Genomic DNA, 19,373 nt, shown 5'->3' with positions numbered 1-19,373 from the left:
TAATACCTTGTTTTCCCTTCCTCGCCTAGTTTGCCCTGTCATTTGAGGTTGGGTATTCATTGACGAGTGTTGTTCTCTACAAGTGCTGAGAGGAGAACCCACAAATATGCCGTGCAGGCCTCCACAACGTGGCAATTCTGCTGCTTTATTATGTCTATATTCAGACTCCACACCACAGGTAATTACACCTCTGCTTGCTTTAGCCTGTTACCGTGGCCCTGGTTTTTGTGCAACTTTAAAACCCACTGATATTAGTCCGAGTCCTCAGCACATGTATTCAGTGTGCGCCAAAGTGCACGCACCAGATAAAGGTTGTGATTTGTACTTGTGCTGGGTGCACCGAGGTGTCCCGAGTTCAGAAAAGGAGCTGAAGTGGCAGCAGCTTCCCCAGGTGAGCGTGGGGCACTGCAGCAGCTCCGCGGTGCCGCAGGCCGCTGAGCGCTTCATGGATTATCTCGCCAAAGGGCGCAGCCCTTGGCAGCACCTCCTGGGCTAATTTGACAGGAAATCCCTTCTTGTTCCTCATTTTTATTTGTATAGAAGAACCAAGCTTCATTAGAAAAAAATATTAATAAATAGCAGCATATTAGTAACAGTAGTACTGCCACCGCTGCACTTTCGTAACTCTCACGCCGCCAACCCCCCTTGTACTGAATGCCCTGAGCACCCACCTCTCCACGTTTCTTCTGAACAACACACAAAATGGGGAAATGAGGAGGAGAGAAGGAAGGGGAAACAGATTGCAAAACTGTTGCTACAGTTCACAAATACTTACTTAAATTTGTAGTCCCACCAGCTTCAATGGACCTATTCACCCAAGTGTCTGCTTATGCAAGCACAAGTTGCACAAGGGAGGCCCAAATTATTTGTTCAAAGCCGTACGGAACTTATTCCGGAGCCAAGATTAGAATAAAGACATTCCAGTTCGCAGGCGCACAGTCAAACTGTTGTTACAATTCTTCTACCCAAGCTTTATAGCCAAAGCAGAAGTGGAATGATAATCAGCTAATCAGCCACGTTTGGGGGGTTTCCTCTGTAGTAATTACAAAATTAACATCAATAACGACAGCCACGTAAGAAAAATCCAGAGACAAAGTGCGACTTAGACAAGATGGTAGATGTAAGGATCCAAGTTTCTCAAAATTGTGGCCCGAAGATCACAATTCAAACTGCAGATCCATTTGGTATATTCCTTTAATTTATAATAATAAAGGAAAAAGAATAACCAGACACAGCCTTTACGTAAGCTGTGGAGGATGACTGCGAGCTGTAACGCACGCTAACAAGGTTACAACGCATGACTGCGATGCTCTTTAGGGACGCCCAGCACACCATGTGTGACAGGAGGGCCACATTCTGCCCCCCGTGTCCAAAGAGGCAGAACAGGAGCAGGAACTGCTCCATCCTCAGCAGACACCTGCCTCCCCGACGTTATCACACACTGCAAGCGCAAATACTTGCAGTGGGAGGATATGACGAGTGCAATATTCTTACAAAAGGGCAAGGCAGCTGACACGCTTCCCATTATGCAAAGCAATTTGAGAAAGTCTGCTTCACAGTTGCCTCCCACGTTCCAGAAGCAGCAGCTCTGTACCACTCCTGCATTTTTATTCTGTGTCGTATCCGAGTGGCACAATCCAGCCCTAAATATGCAATTAATCTGATACTTACGGTCTTCACAATGGCCCACGTTTACATGGAAAAGCATTTCCAGCGAAAGCACTGAACAGAAATAGAAGGTGCGTAAAGACCTTACCCGTTTATCTATCTCTCCGTGCTGCAGCTGAACAAAGCGAGCGCTGATAGCAGCTATGTAACTCTGTTGATTAGAAAACGCAACCCGCCCAGCTCCTTTTGGGTACTTGAGCTCAGGGTCCGTGTCGATTCCAGCGTAGCACACCCCTCCGTACAGCCGATCCATTATCATTGCCAGCTCCACTAAACCAGAAAGGGAAGAGAAACGGTGGTGTAAACTTGGTAATTTTTGCTACAAGCATCCAGTGAAACAGCCCGTTTGTATTCATGGCCCCCGCTACAAGTGTCACCAACACTTTGTACTTCCCTTGCTGAAATAACTTGTCGCCCCCGTTGCTTCCCAAATCAGACCGCGCGTCCGACGCGCCCCGCGCTGCGCACACACTGTACCTGCTCGCAAGGGCCGAGGAACACCGCCAACAAAAATGGTTTTCCGTGGGTCAAGAGGCTGTGAACCATCCATAACAAAATCACTATCGCTGAGGTTCCAAGGCCGGATCTGAACCTAGGGACAAAAAGCCTTTTTTTTAGCAATTCACAATTCAAAATATCTCAGAAATACAAACTAAAACAGTATCTGACAAAGAACAAAACCTCTTAAACGGCTGTACCTTCTACATTAGTTTTCTAGTCTTTCAGCAATAATTTCTCAAAATGAAATAGTAACAAGCTCTGTTAAGACACACCACTTGATCAGAATAAATGTCACCACTTCCGTGTTACCCAAATTTCTGGGAACAAACTCCCCCTCTGCTTACACATTTTGTTAATCAGGACTGGGCCGTGCTGTACGAACCACACTGGTGCAGGCAGATCTGAGCCACTCGTGTTGTTCCAGCCAAGTGTGAGCACTAGACCGGTGTTATCTCCATGCAACAGGCTCCAGCGCACAAAGTTGTGTGTTTCTTTACCATGCAGAACTACCTGCTTCGTATTTGCCTACAGCTGGCCAATTGTGAAATACAGATACATGGGAGAAGTCTCTCCAACAATTAACAGACTTGCATCAGCCCCAAAACCGTTTGTACTCATAATTTACAGTTCGATGCCACGTTATGGGGAGCAACACTCAGACCGTATGAATTCTATAGTTTAATCAGTAATAAGCATAAAATACCCGTCTGGAAATATCCTTATTACATCAGCAATGATGACATTTAGCAATCCTTTTTCTAACAAAAATACTAATTGTAACTAGAGTAAAAAGGTTCATAAGGTCCAATTTAAAAGTATGTTGGTCTTCTCTTTGAGAACTTAAGTTGACACCTTAAAGAAATTTAAACGTTAGCACTCTGAGGCAGAACAAAGGCATCTGAAGAGAACAATTTCTGGTTATCGTACAGGAATTGTGCAGGTCCTGACAATTCTACTTACCGGTTTGTCTTTGATAGTGGGGCTGGAAACACAAAGATAGAGCTTTCCATCTTCTTCAATACACGCATCAATCAGTGCCTGCACAGAGCTTTCATCTTGGAACAGCAAAAATGCATATCCTGCAAAGGCAAAAACAAACAGAGAATTTCTTTTGTCTATGCGTCCGTAGGATCATAATTCAACGCAGAATTATGCTCGGCACCGCGTATCACGCTTACATACAGTGATGGACAAACTTTAAGATGCTCTTGCACATTTGCGCCAGGAAAGGTTTGGACTGGATGTTAGGAAACATTTCTTCCTGGAAAGGGCTGTGGGGCATTGGAACAGGCTGCCCAGGGCAGTGCTGGAGTCACCACCCCTGGAGGGTTTAAAAGGTGTCCAGATGGGGTTCGTAGGGACGTGGTTAGTGCCACAGCCAGGCTGTCAATACAAGGTATAAATCCTTCCCAGATTCTGAGGAAGGCACTTAGTCCCTTTAAAAACAACCTTGACTCTTCTGACTATTATTACAAAAATAAGGAACAACAGGGGAGAAAAAAGAAAATGGAATAAAGTAAAACCAGAAGTTAAGGAAGAATTCTTCCAGTGCGGAATAATTGCAAAGTCACATTCTAAATTCCAGCAGTTTATAGCAATCCCAAAGATTCCATTTTTCTCCCCCGAAACATTGGGTCACTGTCACAATAATCTTGTCTAACATTGAGTCTTATCAAGAAAAATGATTCTATAATGCTCTTATGTTATTGGTTACCAGATATTTACCTTTAGGAGGAAAATAAGATTTGCTCTCTGCCTTGTGTGGCCAGTCCACAATCAAAGGCCCAAAGCGCCGGAAACTAGCAGTGATCTCATCTGGAAAGAGAGGAGGGAAAAGGCACGAATTGAAATTAAAATACATCGAATTGAAAGACAATTTGAAGAGCACTGACTTCAGGTACCTTTATCCTATAACTAAACATCCTGCGACCCTAAAGGTTCAGCGGCTCGTAGCAATGTTTACCAGCTGATTGGGAATATTTGTAAGTGAGAACACGCGCTAGAAAACAAGACAGATCAAAGATGAAGCTTTTCTTCCTACAGATGATTATAGAGGAAGGATCATAACCCAGTAAACTGCAGAAACGGAGTCATTGCGTCTCTCCAGCTATCATAACCCAGCTTCAACTATTCCCTCACAAAGACTTTAAAGACAATTTCCTGACCTGCTTGTAAGCAGTCGGCTCTGCCAATGTTCCTTATCTTTGCAGAAAGACTGGAAAAAAATGGAGGGACTCTGCACATCACCCGCCAGTGCCACGTGTGCAAAGACCATCTGAGCCTGACCTCAAAGTAACATGAACCTGCAGGCCACAGCTATGGAATTTCACAGAGATGGCAAGAATAAGTTACTATATCAAGAAGCAATTCTTGCATCCATTTCAATTTATAAACCAAGGAAAGCAATACTTACTACAGATCCACCTTAACATATATCTCCGCTAAGCACTTAACGCAAATTTGATGTTAAAGCACATACATAAAATGCTTCTAAAAACAGGATGAGAAAAACCTGAAAAATTCAGCTGTGATGTAGATTTTAAACGGTATATTCATCCTCATTCACACTTGTGAACAGGAAGCAAGTCTCAAAAATTCAAGCTCCCCTCCTAGCACAGGTTTAAGAGAAGTCCTATTCTTTAGTAGCAAAGGCCCACAAAGCCCAAACTATCCGTGTGCTCATCTGCTTTTAAAAAACAGAGGTGATGAAGTTACAAACAAACACAACTCCAACAACAACGACAGACTGTAAGATCATTTTTCTTCTCGCAAACATCACGTTATAATTGACCTTAATGAAGTAGCTCCTACATTTGACGTGAAAGTGGGGTTGCCAGGTCCCAGCAGCACACTCTGCACCGCACTCCAGTTACTCTCCCTGACACAAGAACTGGGCATTCGAACGATTGCGTGGTAAAGAAAAAGCAACTTGTCAGATTCAGGGTTGCTGTAGTTCTTTTAACCACTATCTCAGCACGCTCAGACAGAACACAGAACTACGCTGCCATGAAGCTTCACAACACTTGTGCATTATATATATATATAAAACTTACTTTTTTAATAACAACCGCAGTATTCTGTCACCTTTGTCCGTATGATGGACCCACCACAAACTCCCAGCTCCTCACTGTACACAGCTGCCTCTGCACAGGTTCAATCCCGAGTCCTCACCACTCACATCAGAAGCCACCACAGGACATGATCATTGCTCAACACAACAGCTGAGAACTACACATCAGCATCCAAATAAAGAGCTATGACTTACTATGCTATAGTATAAAACTACCAGCAATTCCTTTCCTACTAAGGGCTTCTGGTGCCTATAACATGACTGCAATGTATATATGAATTTTACCAGGTGATGTTTACTTCTTTATTGTTGCGCCACTACCCCTTTTTAGTAATTTTTATACTGTGAAAGTCAGTTAAATGTATAGTAATATACAATTTTGTTCTTCAATGGCAGAGCAATGCTATAGCCTCAACTAGTTTGAATTATCTCGCATTACATATTTACGTATCAAAGCCTTTCCGCAGAGTCTGGAAAACAACCATTCATTAGCCAACAGCCAAAAAGTTTCAGCCCAGAGTTTTGCGATTAAGCCAGAAGCTTTTCTGGACCAGCTTGTCCACGTGTACCTTCATCAATATCTGGGGGCAGGCCGCCCACAAAGACTTTGCGGGAATACCGTTCCACGCGCTCTCCGTTCTGGTGGGAGAAGCAGTGAGGGGATCCCAAACCACTGTGAAGAGTCTGATCCCCACGACCATCGTCCAGGAACCCGTCTTCCATTGGAAACAGCGAGGACTGACCTGAAGGGGGTTAAAAAGAAGAAAGAAAAAGAAGAAAAAAACACACATACTAACAGAACAAAGCACACACTGTTTCAATATACTTTTTAAATGCACTAGTTGCTCATTAGCGTAGAACTGTTTGCTATCTTCCCTTTGAATGAGCAGTTAGGGTCTCAATTTCATGACCCTTATAGTTCTCAATATCATTCAGTAAGTCCAATGCATCACCTCAGAGGAAAGGTTGTTACCCCCTCCTAACTGCGCTACAACTAATGAAGATTTGAAACACACCAGTATTCCTAATGGATGCTCAAGCTGGCCATTTTCCATAATATTTCATGTTTCCAATTAAGATTTATTTTAACAAAGGGTAAAACCAGAAGAGAATATAAGCCAATTGCTATTCTGAGACTTTCCCAATAGCAGACATCACTAAAACCGAAGCCGTATTTATCATTTGCCAGCCAACAGCTTCTTACAACGAGCAGATACAATTTCACAGCGTGGGTGGGAAAACAAGAATTCTACCAGCTAAATATATTTCACCTTGAAATTACCTGATAGCAAAACATCCCATAAAACACCCAGGTGTAAAGAGCAAAAACATCCTGAAAAAAACCAACCCTGGAAGACCCACTTTAATTTCCTGCAAATGGAGACTGAAAACTCGGCAATACTGTGTCATTCCTAGAGATGTTACAACAGAGTTTCACTAACGGACTCTAAGAGAAAATGTTCTAAGCACAGCCCAATATTCTTCTATGATAAGCCTTTACCACAGATTCCCTTAATAATATCTCTTATTTTCATATAAGATTAGTTGATTTATAAATGCTACTGCATAGTGTCATAAACAGAGCACACAAGCTGATCTCTCCCATGAACTCACCCTTGAGTATTCAATATCTAAACAACAAATGGAACAGACTTGTACTCATCTAAGGAGCATTTTTAGGACTAAATAGATATAGGGAAAGTAAGCAAATAAAGGTGAGCTATGAGTTTTAAGATACATTTCCTTTTGCCTACTATGCGATATACTACGTCTGCTTTTTCAGAATTCATTACCATCTACCACAGTAATTTATTCTGTTCTTGCTTCCTTCCTTTGCAATAAATTGATTTTAGAAAAAGAAAATGTCTTGAAAAGATAAAATTTGACCAGTTCCAATATCCAGACATTTTCCATGCAAACAGACAACACGATGGAAGAAAAACAAATACAATGAAATCCACAGTCTATAGAATTTATACAGGTAAAAACCAGAAGGCTCGGTCAGCTTGCTTTATTTGAAATGTCAAGAATCTTTGCACACCATTAACGAAAATAAAAGTCAACTGTAATTGGGCCTATTTCTGGAGCGAGGAAAACCTGGTTCCTACTATGAAAAATGTTGTTAATATAGACTTTAAAGTTATTTTGTTTTCCCCTAATGAACTGATGCACATGTGAGCTGTTTAATCTCCAAATCCTGCAGGTAGTGTCGGGAGGGAGCAAATCTCCCACCGAAACCACCTTTTTGGGTTCACCAGCACCACCGCTGCTGGGCGGTCATTCAACACCCACGCCTGCAGGATCTGGTTCTTCCACCTGGGGTATATTCACCACAGTCTATGCTGCAGCAAGAAACCCGTGAGTGCCCAAAAGAACCAAAAGCAACTTCTCCAGCACTGGCATTCAGAACATACACACAGACACAGCGACATCGCCCTGCAGTGCGGTGAATCGGATCGCTGGGAGGACTGGGGTCATTTCAGCCTCTACAGTAGGGCTGTGGAGTGCTCCCTAATTCAGATTCAAGGTTTCTTTATGGCATGCAGACTATGGAAACTGATGCGAAACTGACGCTTTATAATCTTAAATTTTGGAGTTTGCCCTCTTGTAACAACTTAATGTTATTTCTCCCATGAGACATTGTCAACATTAGAAAATTAAATAGGAATATCGTTACCTCGCCTTCTCCCATATGTCCTTGCTGCATGTTAAATGAGAAAGAAAAGAGCCTTTCAATCATTGTTATAAGGACCAAAAGACCTTATTTTATCGCCTTTATACTAACTCAGTGATTCTCAAGCCTTTTCATACTCCAGGTCATTTTAAATGGTGTTCACAAGCTGCCCCCCCCCCCCAACACCACGCTTTCCTTGCACCATCTCCGTTACTTACTGATAAAACACATCGATACGAGGCCGACAAAGTATAGATGTATGCTCAAAGAGACTTGCTAAAGACAATTTGAGTTCCTCATTTGCACATTTCTTTTCAAACCTATTCCTCAACCCCACGCGGGGTGTGTGCCTGTCAGTAAATGGATCTTTTCTTGGGTGCCCCAAAATGTCCTGCAACGCCCCGTGCTTTCCACCTCCAATCTCCACCTGAGCTGCAGGAAAAGCCCTAACACAGGGAAAATGTTCATTTCTGGTTTGAAATGATGTTGCTGCCAAAGCTTTGCACAGCCCACCAAACCCTTGGTTCAATTATTACTGGTCAATAACCAGCTGCACAACTTCCAGGCGAGGAGAAAACATCTGGGCCACTTTCAGCGCTCCCGTGGTCCATGTACATCACTATAGATTGTCACCCTAACTCCTTACTCTTCACTGTCATTACTCAACAGCTACCCACTGCTTCCCACTTTTCATTTTTCAAAACAAATCAATTCTCCTGCTAAAAAATACAACATTTTTCTGTGCTGGCGTCCAGGACCCCTTGTCAGAACACGGCCAAACTTTCTAATCAAACGCGCACATTCCTTCTCCTTTAATCTCATTCAAACCCATGTCTGAAAGCAGGCCAACTGTTTGCAAAACTTGGTTTCTCCTGGCAAGTACTATGAGAATCTCTGAGCACATGATGCGTTTCATTTTGCTTCCTCATTCAAAATTGAGGCTGACAATTAGTTTAAGCATTTAAATATTTCTAAACCACAACAGAACAGGAGTCGTTTCCTCTCTCACAACAAAAATCATACCAATCCAATTTCCTCCTTGCTTATTTGACATCTCCAAGATCATTTTACTTCCCTGATCTTTTGCTGACAGACGCATGCACAATGAACACCGAGCACACTAAATAACTAAGCTCTGCTCTTCAGCCTCTCAAGCATTCACACAGGTTTTGTGGGAGAATCTTCAAGGCTGAGGGGCAAGTTCTCATTTTTCCACGGTCATCTTGAATTGAGGAATCCAAGATGCTCACACAGTCCCCAAGCAGAAAGTTTTAAGGAACTCGCCTTTCGCTGAAAGCAACGAGCAACCCCACAGCATTTCTGATAAAGCTCAGAAGCCTCGGCACGTTTTGGAAAAACACCGAGCGCTTTCCAATCCAGCTCTGCCTATAAAGCCATCAAACCCCTGCTTGTGGTTTCTAAATGACTCACAAAACCACCAAAGGCCCTCCCATTTTTGGCAGCAAAGCGCCAGCGCGGCCCCGATTCCCACTGCGACTGGTGACAATCGGGGCCGCAGCCTCCGCGCTGCTTTGCCACCTGTGTCACCCAAGGCTGTCACCAGCACAGAAAACAACAACAACAAAAGCTCCGCCACCAGCTGGGAAACATTTCCAGTGCCAAATACTATAGAAGAGGTTTAGAGAACCAAATACTAAGTTTTTTTCTTTTCTTCTTCTTAATTTACTTCTTATCTCCTGCATTTGCTTCATCCAACCCACAAAATATCAACATTCGACATTTCAAAACATTTCTCAGAAGCCACAGTTTATAAACTACCCCCGTTCAGCATGGACACAAACTTTCCCCGCTCATTGAATCCAGAGCTCATCACATGCCGCCGATTTCACACAATGTCAAACCCAACACAGCAGCTCAGGAATGTTCTTTTGGCAGGGCAGGAACACGGCGAGCCGGGATTGACCAAGTCTGGCCCTGCCTTGCATAATTTCACATGAAATCTTTGCTACGGGAGCATCCTCGCGAAGCTGCAAACAGAAATGAAGCCTGAAGGTAACTGTTCACAGCCAGAGGAGAATATTCATTCTGAAGACTGGGAGCCTTGCCCGTGTCCTGCTGAGAAACGAGACGACGACAGTGTTGGATTCCTGAAACCTGTTTTTCCTTCCCTCATTTCTTCAACATATCAGACAACTAGGGGGTGCTCAGTAGGTCAGAGAGGTTCTCCTGCCCCTCTGCTCTGCCCTGGGGAGACCACACCTGGAATATTGTGTCCAGTTGTGGCCCCTCAGTTCCAGCAGGACAGGGAACTGCTGGAGAGAGTCCAGCGCAGCCACCAAGATGCTGAAGGGAGTGGAGCATCTCCCGTGTGAGGAAAGGCTGAGGGAGCTGGGGCTCTGGAGCTGGACAAGAGGAGACTGAGGGGGGACTCATTCATGTTTACAGATATATAAAGGATGAGTGTCAGGAGGATGGAGCCAGGCTCTTCTCAGTGACAACCAATGGTAGGACAAGGGGTAATGGGGACAAACTGGAACACAAGAGGTTCCACTTAAATTTGAGAAGAAACTTGTTCCCGGTGAGGGTGTCAGAGCCTGGCCCAGGCTGCCCAGGGGGTTGTGGAGTCTCCTTCTCTGCAGACATTCCAACCCGCCTGGACACCTTCCTGTGTAACCTCATCTGGGTGTTCCTGCTCCATGGGGGGATTGCACTGGATGAGCTTTCCAGGTCCCTTCAACCCCTGACATTCTGGGATTCTGTGAACTGCATAAAGGGCCTCAGCCAGACTTAGGAATCTCACAAGGTATTTGAGCAAGAACTGTGTGACAAAATCTAACAAAACCAAGGAGTTTATGCGACTGGTTAAACTGCTTATTAATAACCTTTGCAGAGTTTTTTTTATAAAATCAGTCTGAAATTTAAAGTGCTATTAGCAGCTCCTTCAATGATTTTGCCACCTCAGCCCCCCCCAACACTCCATTCTAGATAAGCAATCAAGCCCCACAGAAAGCCCGTGATTTTTTTGCAAAAACCTGCTCCTGTTACTGTCTCTCATTTTAAGGAACTTAATGAATAAGCAACCCACTCCAATTTTCACATCTTTGCTTTACTTGAGACACTTAATGGGCTCCTGGCCATCTCCCTCTCTTTTATCTATTTTTTAAATCACAACATTTGCGTCTAATGTACCTCCAATTAAACGTGTTGAACTTTCTATAGGCAGCACCAAAAGGGTGTTAGAATGTTGTGTATCATCACGCGTGCCGTTCCGCATAAAGCACCCAGTTCCCAATGACATTCTGCCGAAGCAGCATGAAAAACGTAGGCGGGCGTCCTAAATTACTTAAACCTCAAACTTCCTCCCAGCTTGTCCTGCAAATGGTGCCTGGGCTGAGCACCTGGTGCTGTTTAATGGTTTGTGCCACCTTCCCGTTGGCAGGATGGGCCCAATTTCAGGTGTATTTTGTGCCATTGACTGTGAAAGATTCACACAAAAAGAGCAGCTCAGGAGGAGACTGTTTAAAGGAAATGGACCAACAAGCAAGAGGATCCAGATCCCCTGTGAACGTCACCCCAGCTTTCTAAGGCCACGTTACAGCTAAGAGATTTATACAAGTGTTCATTGTTATTAATAGAAACATCATAAAACCCTGGAATGGCCAGAGCAACTGAACGCTCTGAGTTAAATTACAGTTGTACCTTCATTCTCACTACCTTGCTATAGTCGTTTTAAGGCAGGTAAGTCCAGGTTGATGCGATACCTGTCCAGTTCTGCACCTCACTGTATCTTTAATCCAAGAGCTCCTCCAGGCAGGACTCTGTTCTGTACCTCGGCACAGAGGCCAGTTCGGTCACACACTCTAATCTTTTCAGTTCGTCATCGATATGGTCCCATCTCTTCCCTTTCAACGATCAAACCAGACCAGTTCACTAGTGAGTTCCAAGGAATTTCAGGTTTCTGTGCACATTAATCACTGAACTTACCAGCACAATATTTTTTGAAATAAAAAAGGGACCGATAATTCCTGCTGACTTTTCCCATAACCCGACCCAGTCCCGCCCTTCCCAGCTCCAGGAAAGCTCAGGAACTTGGGGCCATTTGCACATTCTCCTTCATATTCCAGACCAATCCTACAGGCTCTAAGAAAAATATTCCAGCCGAACAAGGTTTTGCTGAAGCGACCCCCATTTCAGAAGATTTCATGAGTGAGGGAATGATCGTAACTGCTGATTTTCAGGGAGAAAAAGTACTAAACCAGAACCTGCAGTAGAACCAAGGGAACCACTATGGGCAAAGAGGCTCCAGCTCTCACAGATGAAAGCAGCAAAGAGCAAAAGGGAAAACAACCATCCTCAGCTATTTGTTAAATATTATGTAAAGGGAGAAAATGTAAGAGTCCAGACTATTTTTAAAAGGGGGGATAATAAGGTTTTCTCTACGACCATATTGAAACCTCTCTACAGTACTTTAAAAAGTTGTACCTGTAGATGGTCACAGTGGCCAGTTTCTTATGTTAGAAAGCAAATATGATCAATACACAAACATCAAACATAGAGGTTCAAGTTTTGACTAAACCTGTTTACTCTCAGAGTCATTTTCTCCCCCTAAACAGAAGACAAGAGGTAATTTGGTGCTGGTCTGTCTTCTGTTTCACTCAGGACTTAACTTTTACAGTATCACAGTATGTTTGGGATTGGAAGGGACCTCAAAAGCTCATCCAGTCCAATCCCCCTGCTGGAGCAGGAACACCCAGGTGAGGTCGCACAGGAACATGTCCAGGCGGGTTTTGAATGTCTCCAGAGAAGGAGACTCCACAACCCCCCTGGGCAGCCTGTTCCAGTGTCTGTCACCCTCACTGAGAAGTTTTTTCTCAAATTTAAGCGGAACCTCTTGTGTTCCAGCTTGATCCCATTACCCCTTGTCCTATCATTGTTTGCCACCGAGAAGAGCCTGGCTCCATCCTCATGGCACTCACCCTTTATATATTTATAAACATTAATGAGGTCCCCCCTTAGTCTCCTCTTCTCCAAACTAAAGAGACCCAGCTCCCTCAGCCTTTCTTCATAAGGGAGGTGCTCCACTCCCTTAATCATCTTCGTTGCCCTGCGCTGGACCCTCTCCAGCAGTTCCCTGTCCTTCTGGAACTGAGGGGCCCAGAACTGGACACAATATTCCAGGTGTGGTCTCACCAGGGCAGAGCAGAGGGGAAGGAGGACCTCTCTCCATCTACTAACCACCCCCCTTCTAATACACCCCAGGTACCATTGGCTTCCTGGCCACAAGGGCACAGTGCTGGCTCATGGTCATCCTGTTGTCCACCAGGACCCCCAGGTCCCTTTCCTCTACACTGCTCTCTAATATGTAATTTCCCAACCTATACTGGAACCTGGGGTTGTTCCTGCCCAGATGCAGGACTCTACACTTTCCCTTGTTAAATTTCATTAGGTTATTCCCCGCCCAGCTCTCCAGCCTGTCCAGGTCTCTGATGGCAGCACAGCCTCTGGCGTGTCAGCCACCCCTCCCAGCTTAGTGTCATCAGCAAACTTGCTGATAGTACACTCTATTCCCTCGTCCAAATCGTTAATGAATATATTGAATAATATTGGCCCCAGTACTGACCCCTGAGGCACTGCACTAGATACTAGATACTTGGCCTTTTAGTGAAACAGAAGGATCAAAGTCTCCCGGGATTATTTCTAAGCACGAGCTAGATATCCCTGGCTCTAGTATAGAAAACATTTATGCCCTCTTGAGTTTTATTTTTAAATCACAGCAACAAAATTGAAGTACAATCTGGTTTTGCCACTCCAACAGCAAAGCCTTCTTTCTAACTTATTCCACACTAACCCGTAGTTTGTAATTGTAGCAAGACTGACAATGCTGTGCACAAGGCCATTAAAATATCAACTACAGGATTTTATTACCTTTTTCCCCAAGTACCGCCTGGGGGCAGGTAGGGTTGGTTATAACTCGAGAGTGAGATTTTATCAGCACTTCATATTTCACAATACATGTCATATGTAACGCAGGGACCACGTATTTCTAGCACAGGTAACAGGGCATCTCACGAGAATAGATCTGTAAGGTCATCTCAAGCTCAGTTCAACTAGTGAAGAATCTAATCACATCCTTAACCAAACCAAAAGCAGGGAAATGAGAATTATAAAGAACTCCCGTATTTAACCTACCTTTGGTTAAATTATCTCTGTATACGAAGGAGCAATTCAGAGACCAAGGCTGGTACTTTCAGAGAGGTAGATATACTTTCTCAAATTAGAACATAAAAATACCATCTTCCTATATGTATCTATTTCTTCCTAGTTAAAAAAATGTCTTCCTTCTCAAAAAGAGACATTTTCAATAGGAAAGCAGACAGTGATAGAAACTGTTGCATGGCAGGCAAGAAAGTACAGCTTTTTATGCAGTCCTTGAATTGAATTCTAAAATATTAAGGACAAAAGGATGAGGCTACAGTTCCATGAACACACGTGCAAAAATTCTGCCCAGTTCAAGCAGATCATCACATTTCTGTCAAATGACCCCAACATGAGGAGTTGCCTGCAGAACAGCCGACAGCTGATCCGGGACAAATTCCATCAATATAGAATAAACTCATCAGAATTTTAACAAATCTACAGCGACAATGAACTTATTCCATGTAGAACTCTGCATCTTTATGATATCGGCAAATGAGATCCCTTTTCTTTGGTCAAAACCAAACTACTGAAAAGGGATACGAGAGATTCCCTGGTATGTGGATTTCAAACGCTGCTCAAGTTCAAAGAATCCAAACCATTCCAAAAGTATTTTCTTAATCTAAGACAACCTTACATAAATTAAACACCTCTAAATATACATCTGGAGAACGCACATTTGTCACACTTTTAGTAATGTCAAAGTCAGCATGAAAGCAGCAAAGCAGACTACACTTGGCTGCACAGTAAAGTCAGGGATTAACACCTTTGGAAGTCCTGATTCTGCAACATTAAGCAACAGAGATGCCAAAACCTGCTTTTCCTCTTATTTTTAAAGAAACGCACTGTAATAATAAATTAAAAAAAAAAAAAAATTAAAAGGCACATGATGAGAAAAATAGCTCTATTGTATGTCCCAAATGTCCAAATAAATGCTGGAAAACAAGAGTACTATTCTAGACACAAGTATTATGCTTTATTTCAAGTAAAGCCGGATGCCTGAAGCCAAGTATTTACCCGTTTCTTCTGTCGAGAACACTAACGAGATGAAGTTTCTGGTTTTCTGCAGCACCCGAGTCCAGGTCTGACCAGAATCTTTCATTTCAAATTCCAGGTCAATGTCACAGAACACAACTGACATCCGGAAAACAAACCGATTTCTTCTAAAAGCCTCAAGAGAATCCACCTAGAAAAGCCTCCCAGCCCTGGCTCTTCTGATGGAAACACTGGTTCACCTGTGATTATGTTGACTTAATTGGGTTCACATGGTAAAAAGGCAGAAGCTGTGTGGCACAAAGCGGATTATCAGCAGAATAACTTGTTAATCATGTGATTGTTAACAACTTTATACATTAAATAACCAGGGGGGAAGGAGGGAGAAACAGTGAAAACACTCCTGAAAGGTGACAAACCCAACCCAGTCTCCCTCCTCTCAAAAACACAGAAGCTTCAAAGCAAACTTCAAAGTCTCCCTCACTATCAAATACAAGAACACAGAGTCATCTTCTCCTAAACAAACCTACTTTAAATCCTAAACAGAGCTACAGCTTTGTAGTTTTTTTTCCTTTATGCTAATTGTGTTACAGTGGCTTACAGCAGATTGAGTGGCACTCTTAAATATCATATGTATTTGAATACAACTCTGTCTTCTCCTCCCGCAGCCCCTACAGGGTCAGGGATAAGAAACCAAAGGCAGCAAAAGCAAAGGACGGAGCACAACTCTCTGCATGGAATTACAGGTTTATTGCAGAAAAGCAGCCACCCCACTCCTGGTGGCACTGAGCTTCATCTCCTATTCATGTGTGACTTCTGGAGAACAGACAAGAAGTTATAAAAACATCCAGTGTTTTCCCACAATACATCTTCCAGTCTATGATATGGAAGAATCGGTAGCATTTATCTTCTGACCAACTGATATTACTACTGTATTCACTTGAAAAATAAAAAATGAAAGGCAGAATTTCCAAGTGGGACAAGGAAAATCATTACACAGCTTTGCCAAAAAAAAAGAGCAAATCAGGGTCTCAGCCACAGAACTGCTTCAAATGTGCCAACTTCAGTAAATTCCTAAATATATGCTAAGGATGGACTTGCTACCATGAGGAAAGAACGGGGTGTCGTATGCTAAAACTTGCTAGAGAGAATTTATTTTGCAAGTGGCAAGAACAATGTATTGAACCTATTCTAGAATTCATTGAGCAACTTATGGAAAAGGTGCAAGATCTGCCAAACCTCCGGCTCACAGCAGCGCCTGAGCCGCAGCTCCCGCGTGGGGCTCCCAAGATTTAAACCCGCAGTTCCTTAAGAACAATAATAGGTTGAAAGCAACTTATTTTTGTCTGTGGAAGGAATGATCACAAGACAGCCTGGAACGCAACGTGAGGCCTTTGTTTCTTTTTTAAGCATCCTCTGACTTCACTCCCAAACAATAAGGAAATTGTAACACGAGCACGTCAACATCAGAAGTCGCTGCAGTATCACATCTCCCCATTTTTCATTTTTACAGGAACCAGCACAGATAAGACGCTGATTTTTCCAGTAATACATGTGAAAAAACTGTATCACACACTTCCCCACAACCAATGGAAATGGGAAGAGAAACACACAACTGTATTTGGAAGAATCAGCACTTCATTTTCTCTACTTAGATTCAAAGCTGTATAGAACACCAAATGCCAGCACTATTTATTATAACAACTTAAAATGACACGTGAACAACCAAGCCGTTCTTTAGAATGCCTTCAGAAAGCTGTCCCCATCTCCCTCACCATTTGTGCACTAATGACAATATGCAGGTTTGTATGTAACGTTACTACGCGTGACTAGGGATTTATTAATGAAAATATAAACCAATTTATAACACATTTTCTCTATCACAAGTATACCCACATTCCATACACAAAATTTATGCTGTTCTTGTATCTTTCCAGCCTGACCACTGAGCTGGGACTCTTGTGAATTGGCTTTCTTAATAAATTTGGAAGAGCAGCGCTCCCTGTACCCCTAAAGACACTTGACATTCCCATCTAGAGACAAAATGACTGTTCCACTCATCCCAAACTGCAACTATCAACATCAGAGTAGAAAACAACCAAGCAAATCAAACAACAAAAGCGCCCCAAACACAACTGGCATCACGGCCAACTCATCTGCGCTCCAACAAACAACACGTCAATTCAAGTTCAGAAAAATCCACTGAAAGATATATTTTCAGATTTGCCTCATCAATCATTCTCAACAATCTAGAAAATGCTGAATTAGAGTAAGTAGATATCTTAAGTAATTGATGCAAACAGATTTCAGGCTGCTGCACAGTCACTCACGGGTGTGAGTGCATACACGCACAGACCACCCGCCACTGTAAAGCGTTTCTGTCCCACATTCCCAGCAGCCTGTTCCCATTTCCACTTACACCTCAGCCCTTCATCTTTTTTCAAAACTCAGCCCCATTCCCATTATACCTCCCATTTCTTCTTTATCGCCAGGTTTAAGCACTTCAGGCTTTTCTTTCTGCTCCTTTTCATGCCATTTCTAGCCTGATAAACGTGATGGTAGAGAACATGCAAAACGTGGCTAATGAAAGACTCAAAGAACTAACAATTCAACATCAAGGCAAAAAGGGAACAAAGTCGGTAAAAAGACAAAAGACAGGTAGTTTGGGCAGCCTGGCAGGGGAGGTGGCTGAGCTCTCCCTCTTCTAAACCAAGGAACAGACCCAACTCATGCAATAATACAGCTCCAAATCAAAGGCTGCTTTGAAGATCATCCAGAACGGTCAGAGGTTATCTAAGCAAGAACTCAGAGAAAAAAACCACACAAACACACTTGGTGGACAGTGATGTGGAACAAGCCAGAGGAGTAAACAGATTGTTTAAAAAAGGGATGGAACTAATTTAACAAAAATATAAAAAAGAAAGCAAGAGAACCTTAGAAAGGTTTAAGCAGATTCCAAGGCTGCTGTCACGGAATTCAGCGAGATTTTGTTGGCTAAAAGGCTTCTCAAGAAGTCACTGACTTAGACATTAAGATCTTTAGCAGTAACTCAATGGTGTGTTTTAAAAATCTTTAACTGTCCCATCATTTGCAGCACATGCATTCCTAGGAAATATCTTGTCTAAGGACTGCGAAAGGCATTGAATTTCCCATATGGACTCGGGAGCTGGGGCAGCATGGCAAGGGGCCTGGGAGAAATGCTTCAAGATTGGACAAAAAAAACCCCGTTGGTCTCGTACCCCCATGAAGTCAACAGGAATCCTAACGCTGATTTCAGAGCTGGACCGGGATCAGAAAACCCTGGGATATTTGTACTGCTCTGTGGTGGCAGGGAAGGAATTTCCTGGCCTCAAAGGGCGGTTCCATTAATACCCTCCAGCTTATTGCTCAGTGGCTCCGTTTTAGACAGACAGCATAAATCAAGGTGCTGCTCTTCCTCAGCCGAATTAATACCCTGCAGTAGAGAGGTACAAACATCTACTTGTTTGACATCGGCACCATCAAGACCTGTATTTCTACACAAACACAGGTATTATCACAAAATTGTAACTACCGAGGAATTCCAGCAAAGGTAACAAATAGTATGTTTCCTTATTTTCTTCCGGCATTATGTTTGACATGATGGATATCTAACGTAAGTCAAATTCAAGTTTCAAATGCAGTTCCAAAGGCAAATACATGTCAACGTTTTGAAAATTTTCCCAAACTGTGAGCAGCACCATAACCTACAGGCTACTTCTCACACACCTGAAATTAGGAATATCAATAAATCCATGGGAGTTAATTTAACATCAACAGTAATTCACCTCTCCCAACTGACGTTTTCCATCATTGAAAACAAACACTAAACTGCTACATTTCAGTACAAAACTTGGATCATGCTAAAATTTACAAAATTATTCCAGACGATTGTAAAAATGCTTATTATACAGTCTTAAGTGTTACATCCCTGTCCTGGGATTTTTGCAGTTTTCATTGTAATAAGGGATTTTGCACAAATAGTTAAACGAAGACCAGCAACTACTGACTTTTTAAATCATATGCATCAGTGTACATGGATACAAATGGTTTAAATTATTAAGTAATGCACAGTGTTTTCTGAGATAGTATAAATGGGTCTTGGCTTTTCACAGTTGGTAACTGAAAAGGTGTCAAGGCATAATCAGGAAAGTCTCAAAGTCTTCACCGACATGACACTCAGGGCAACCTGTGTGTCAGTCCAGACTTCCAAACAACAGGCAAAGTCTCGTTCCATTTATACCCACCGAAATGCTGCCAATTCCAGACTATTATAATAAATTAAAAACCTTT

At 42.9% G+C, this 19,373-nt stretch overlaps 1 protein-coding gene across 2 annotated transcripts in view; it reads right to left on the bottom strand.

The window, feature by feature from the left end:
- CPEB4 (cytoplasmic polyadenylation element binding protein 4) overlaps positions 1-19,373 on the bottom strand; it is a 43,438-nt gene that overhangs the window by 5,915 nt on the left and 18,150 nt on the right. The window contains exons 4-9 of one of the 2 annotated variants that reach the window (XM_021288926.2): positions 7,917-7,940; positions 5,809-5,982; positions 3,895-3,984; positions 3,130-3,248; positions 2,146-2,260; positions 1,757-1,938 (exon numbers count right to left, since the gene is read on the bottom strand). In XM_021288926.2, coding sequence (XP_021144601.1) covers positions 1,757-1,938; positions 2,146-2,260; positions 3,130-3,248; positions 3,895-3,984; positions 5,809-5,982; positions 7,917-7,940 — 704 coding nt within the window. The remainder of the gene's footprint in view (positions 1-1,756; positions 1,939-2,145; positions 2,261-3,129; positions 3,249-3,894; positions 3,985-5,808; positions 5,983-7,916; positions 7,941-19,373) is intronic. The other variant, XM_005503315.4, reaches the window with a different exon arrangement.

The sequence above is a fragment of the Columba livia genome, chromosome 14 (assembly GCF_036013475.1).
Source record: "Columba livia isolate bColLiv1 breed racing homer chromosome 14, bColLiv1.pat.W.v2, whole genome shotgun sequence".
Taxonomy (NCBI): domain Eukaryota; kingdom Metazoa; phylum Chordata; class Aves; order Columbiformes; family Columbidae; genus Columba; species Columba livia.
This window is presented reverse-complemented; position numbering and strand designations above follow the sequence as displayed.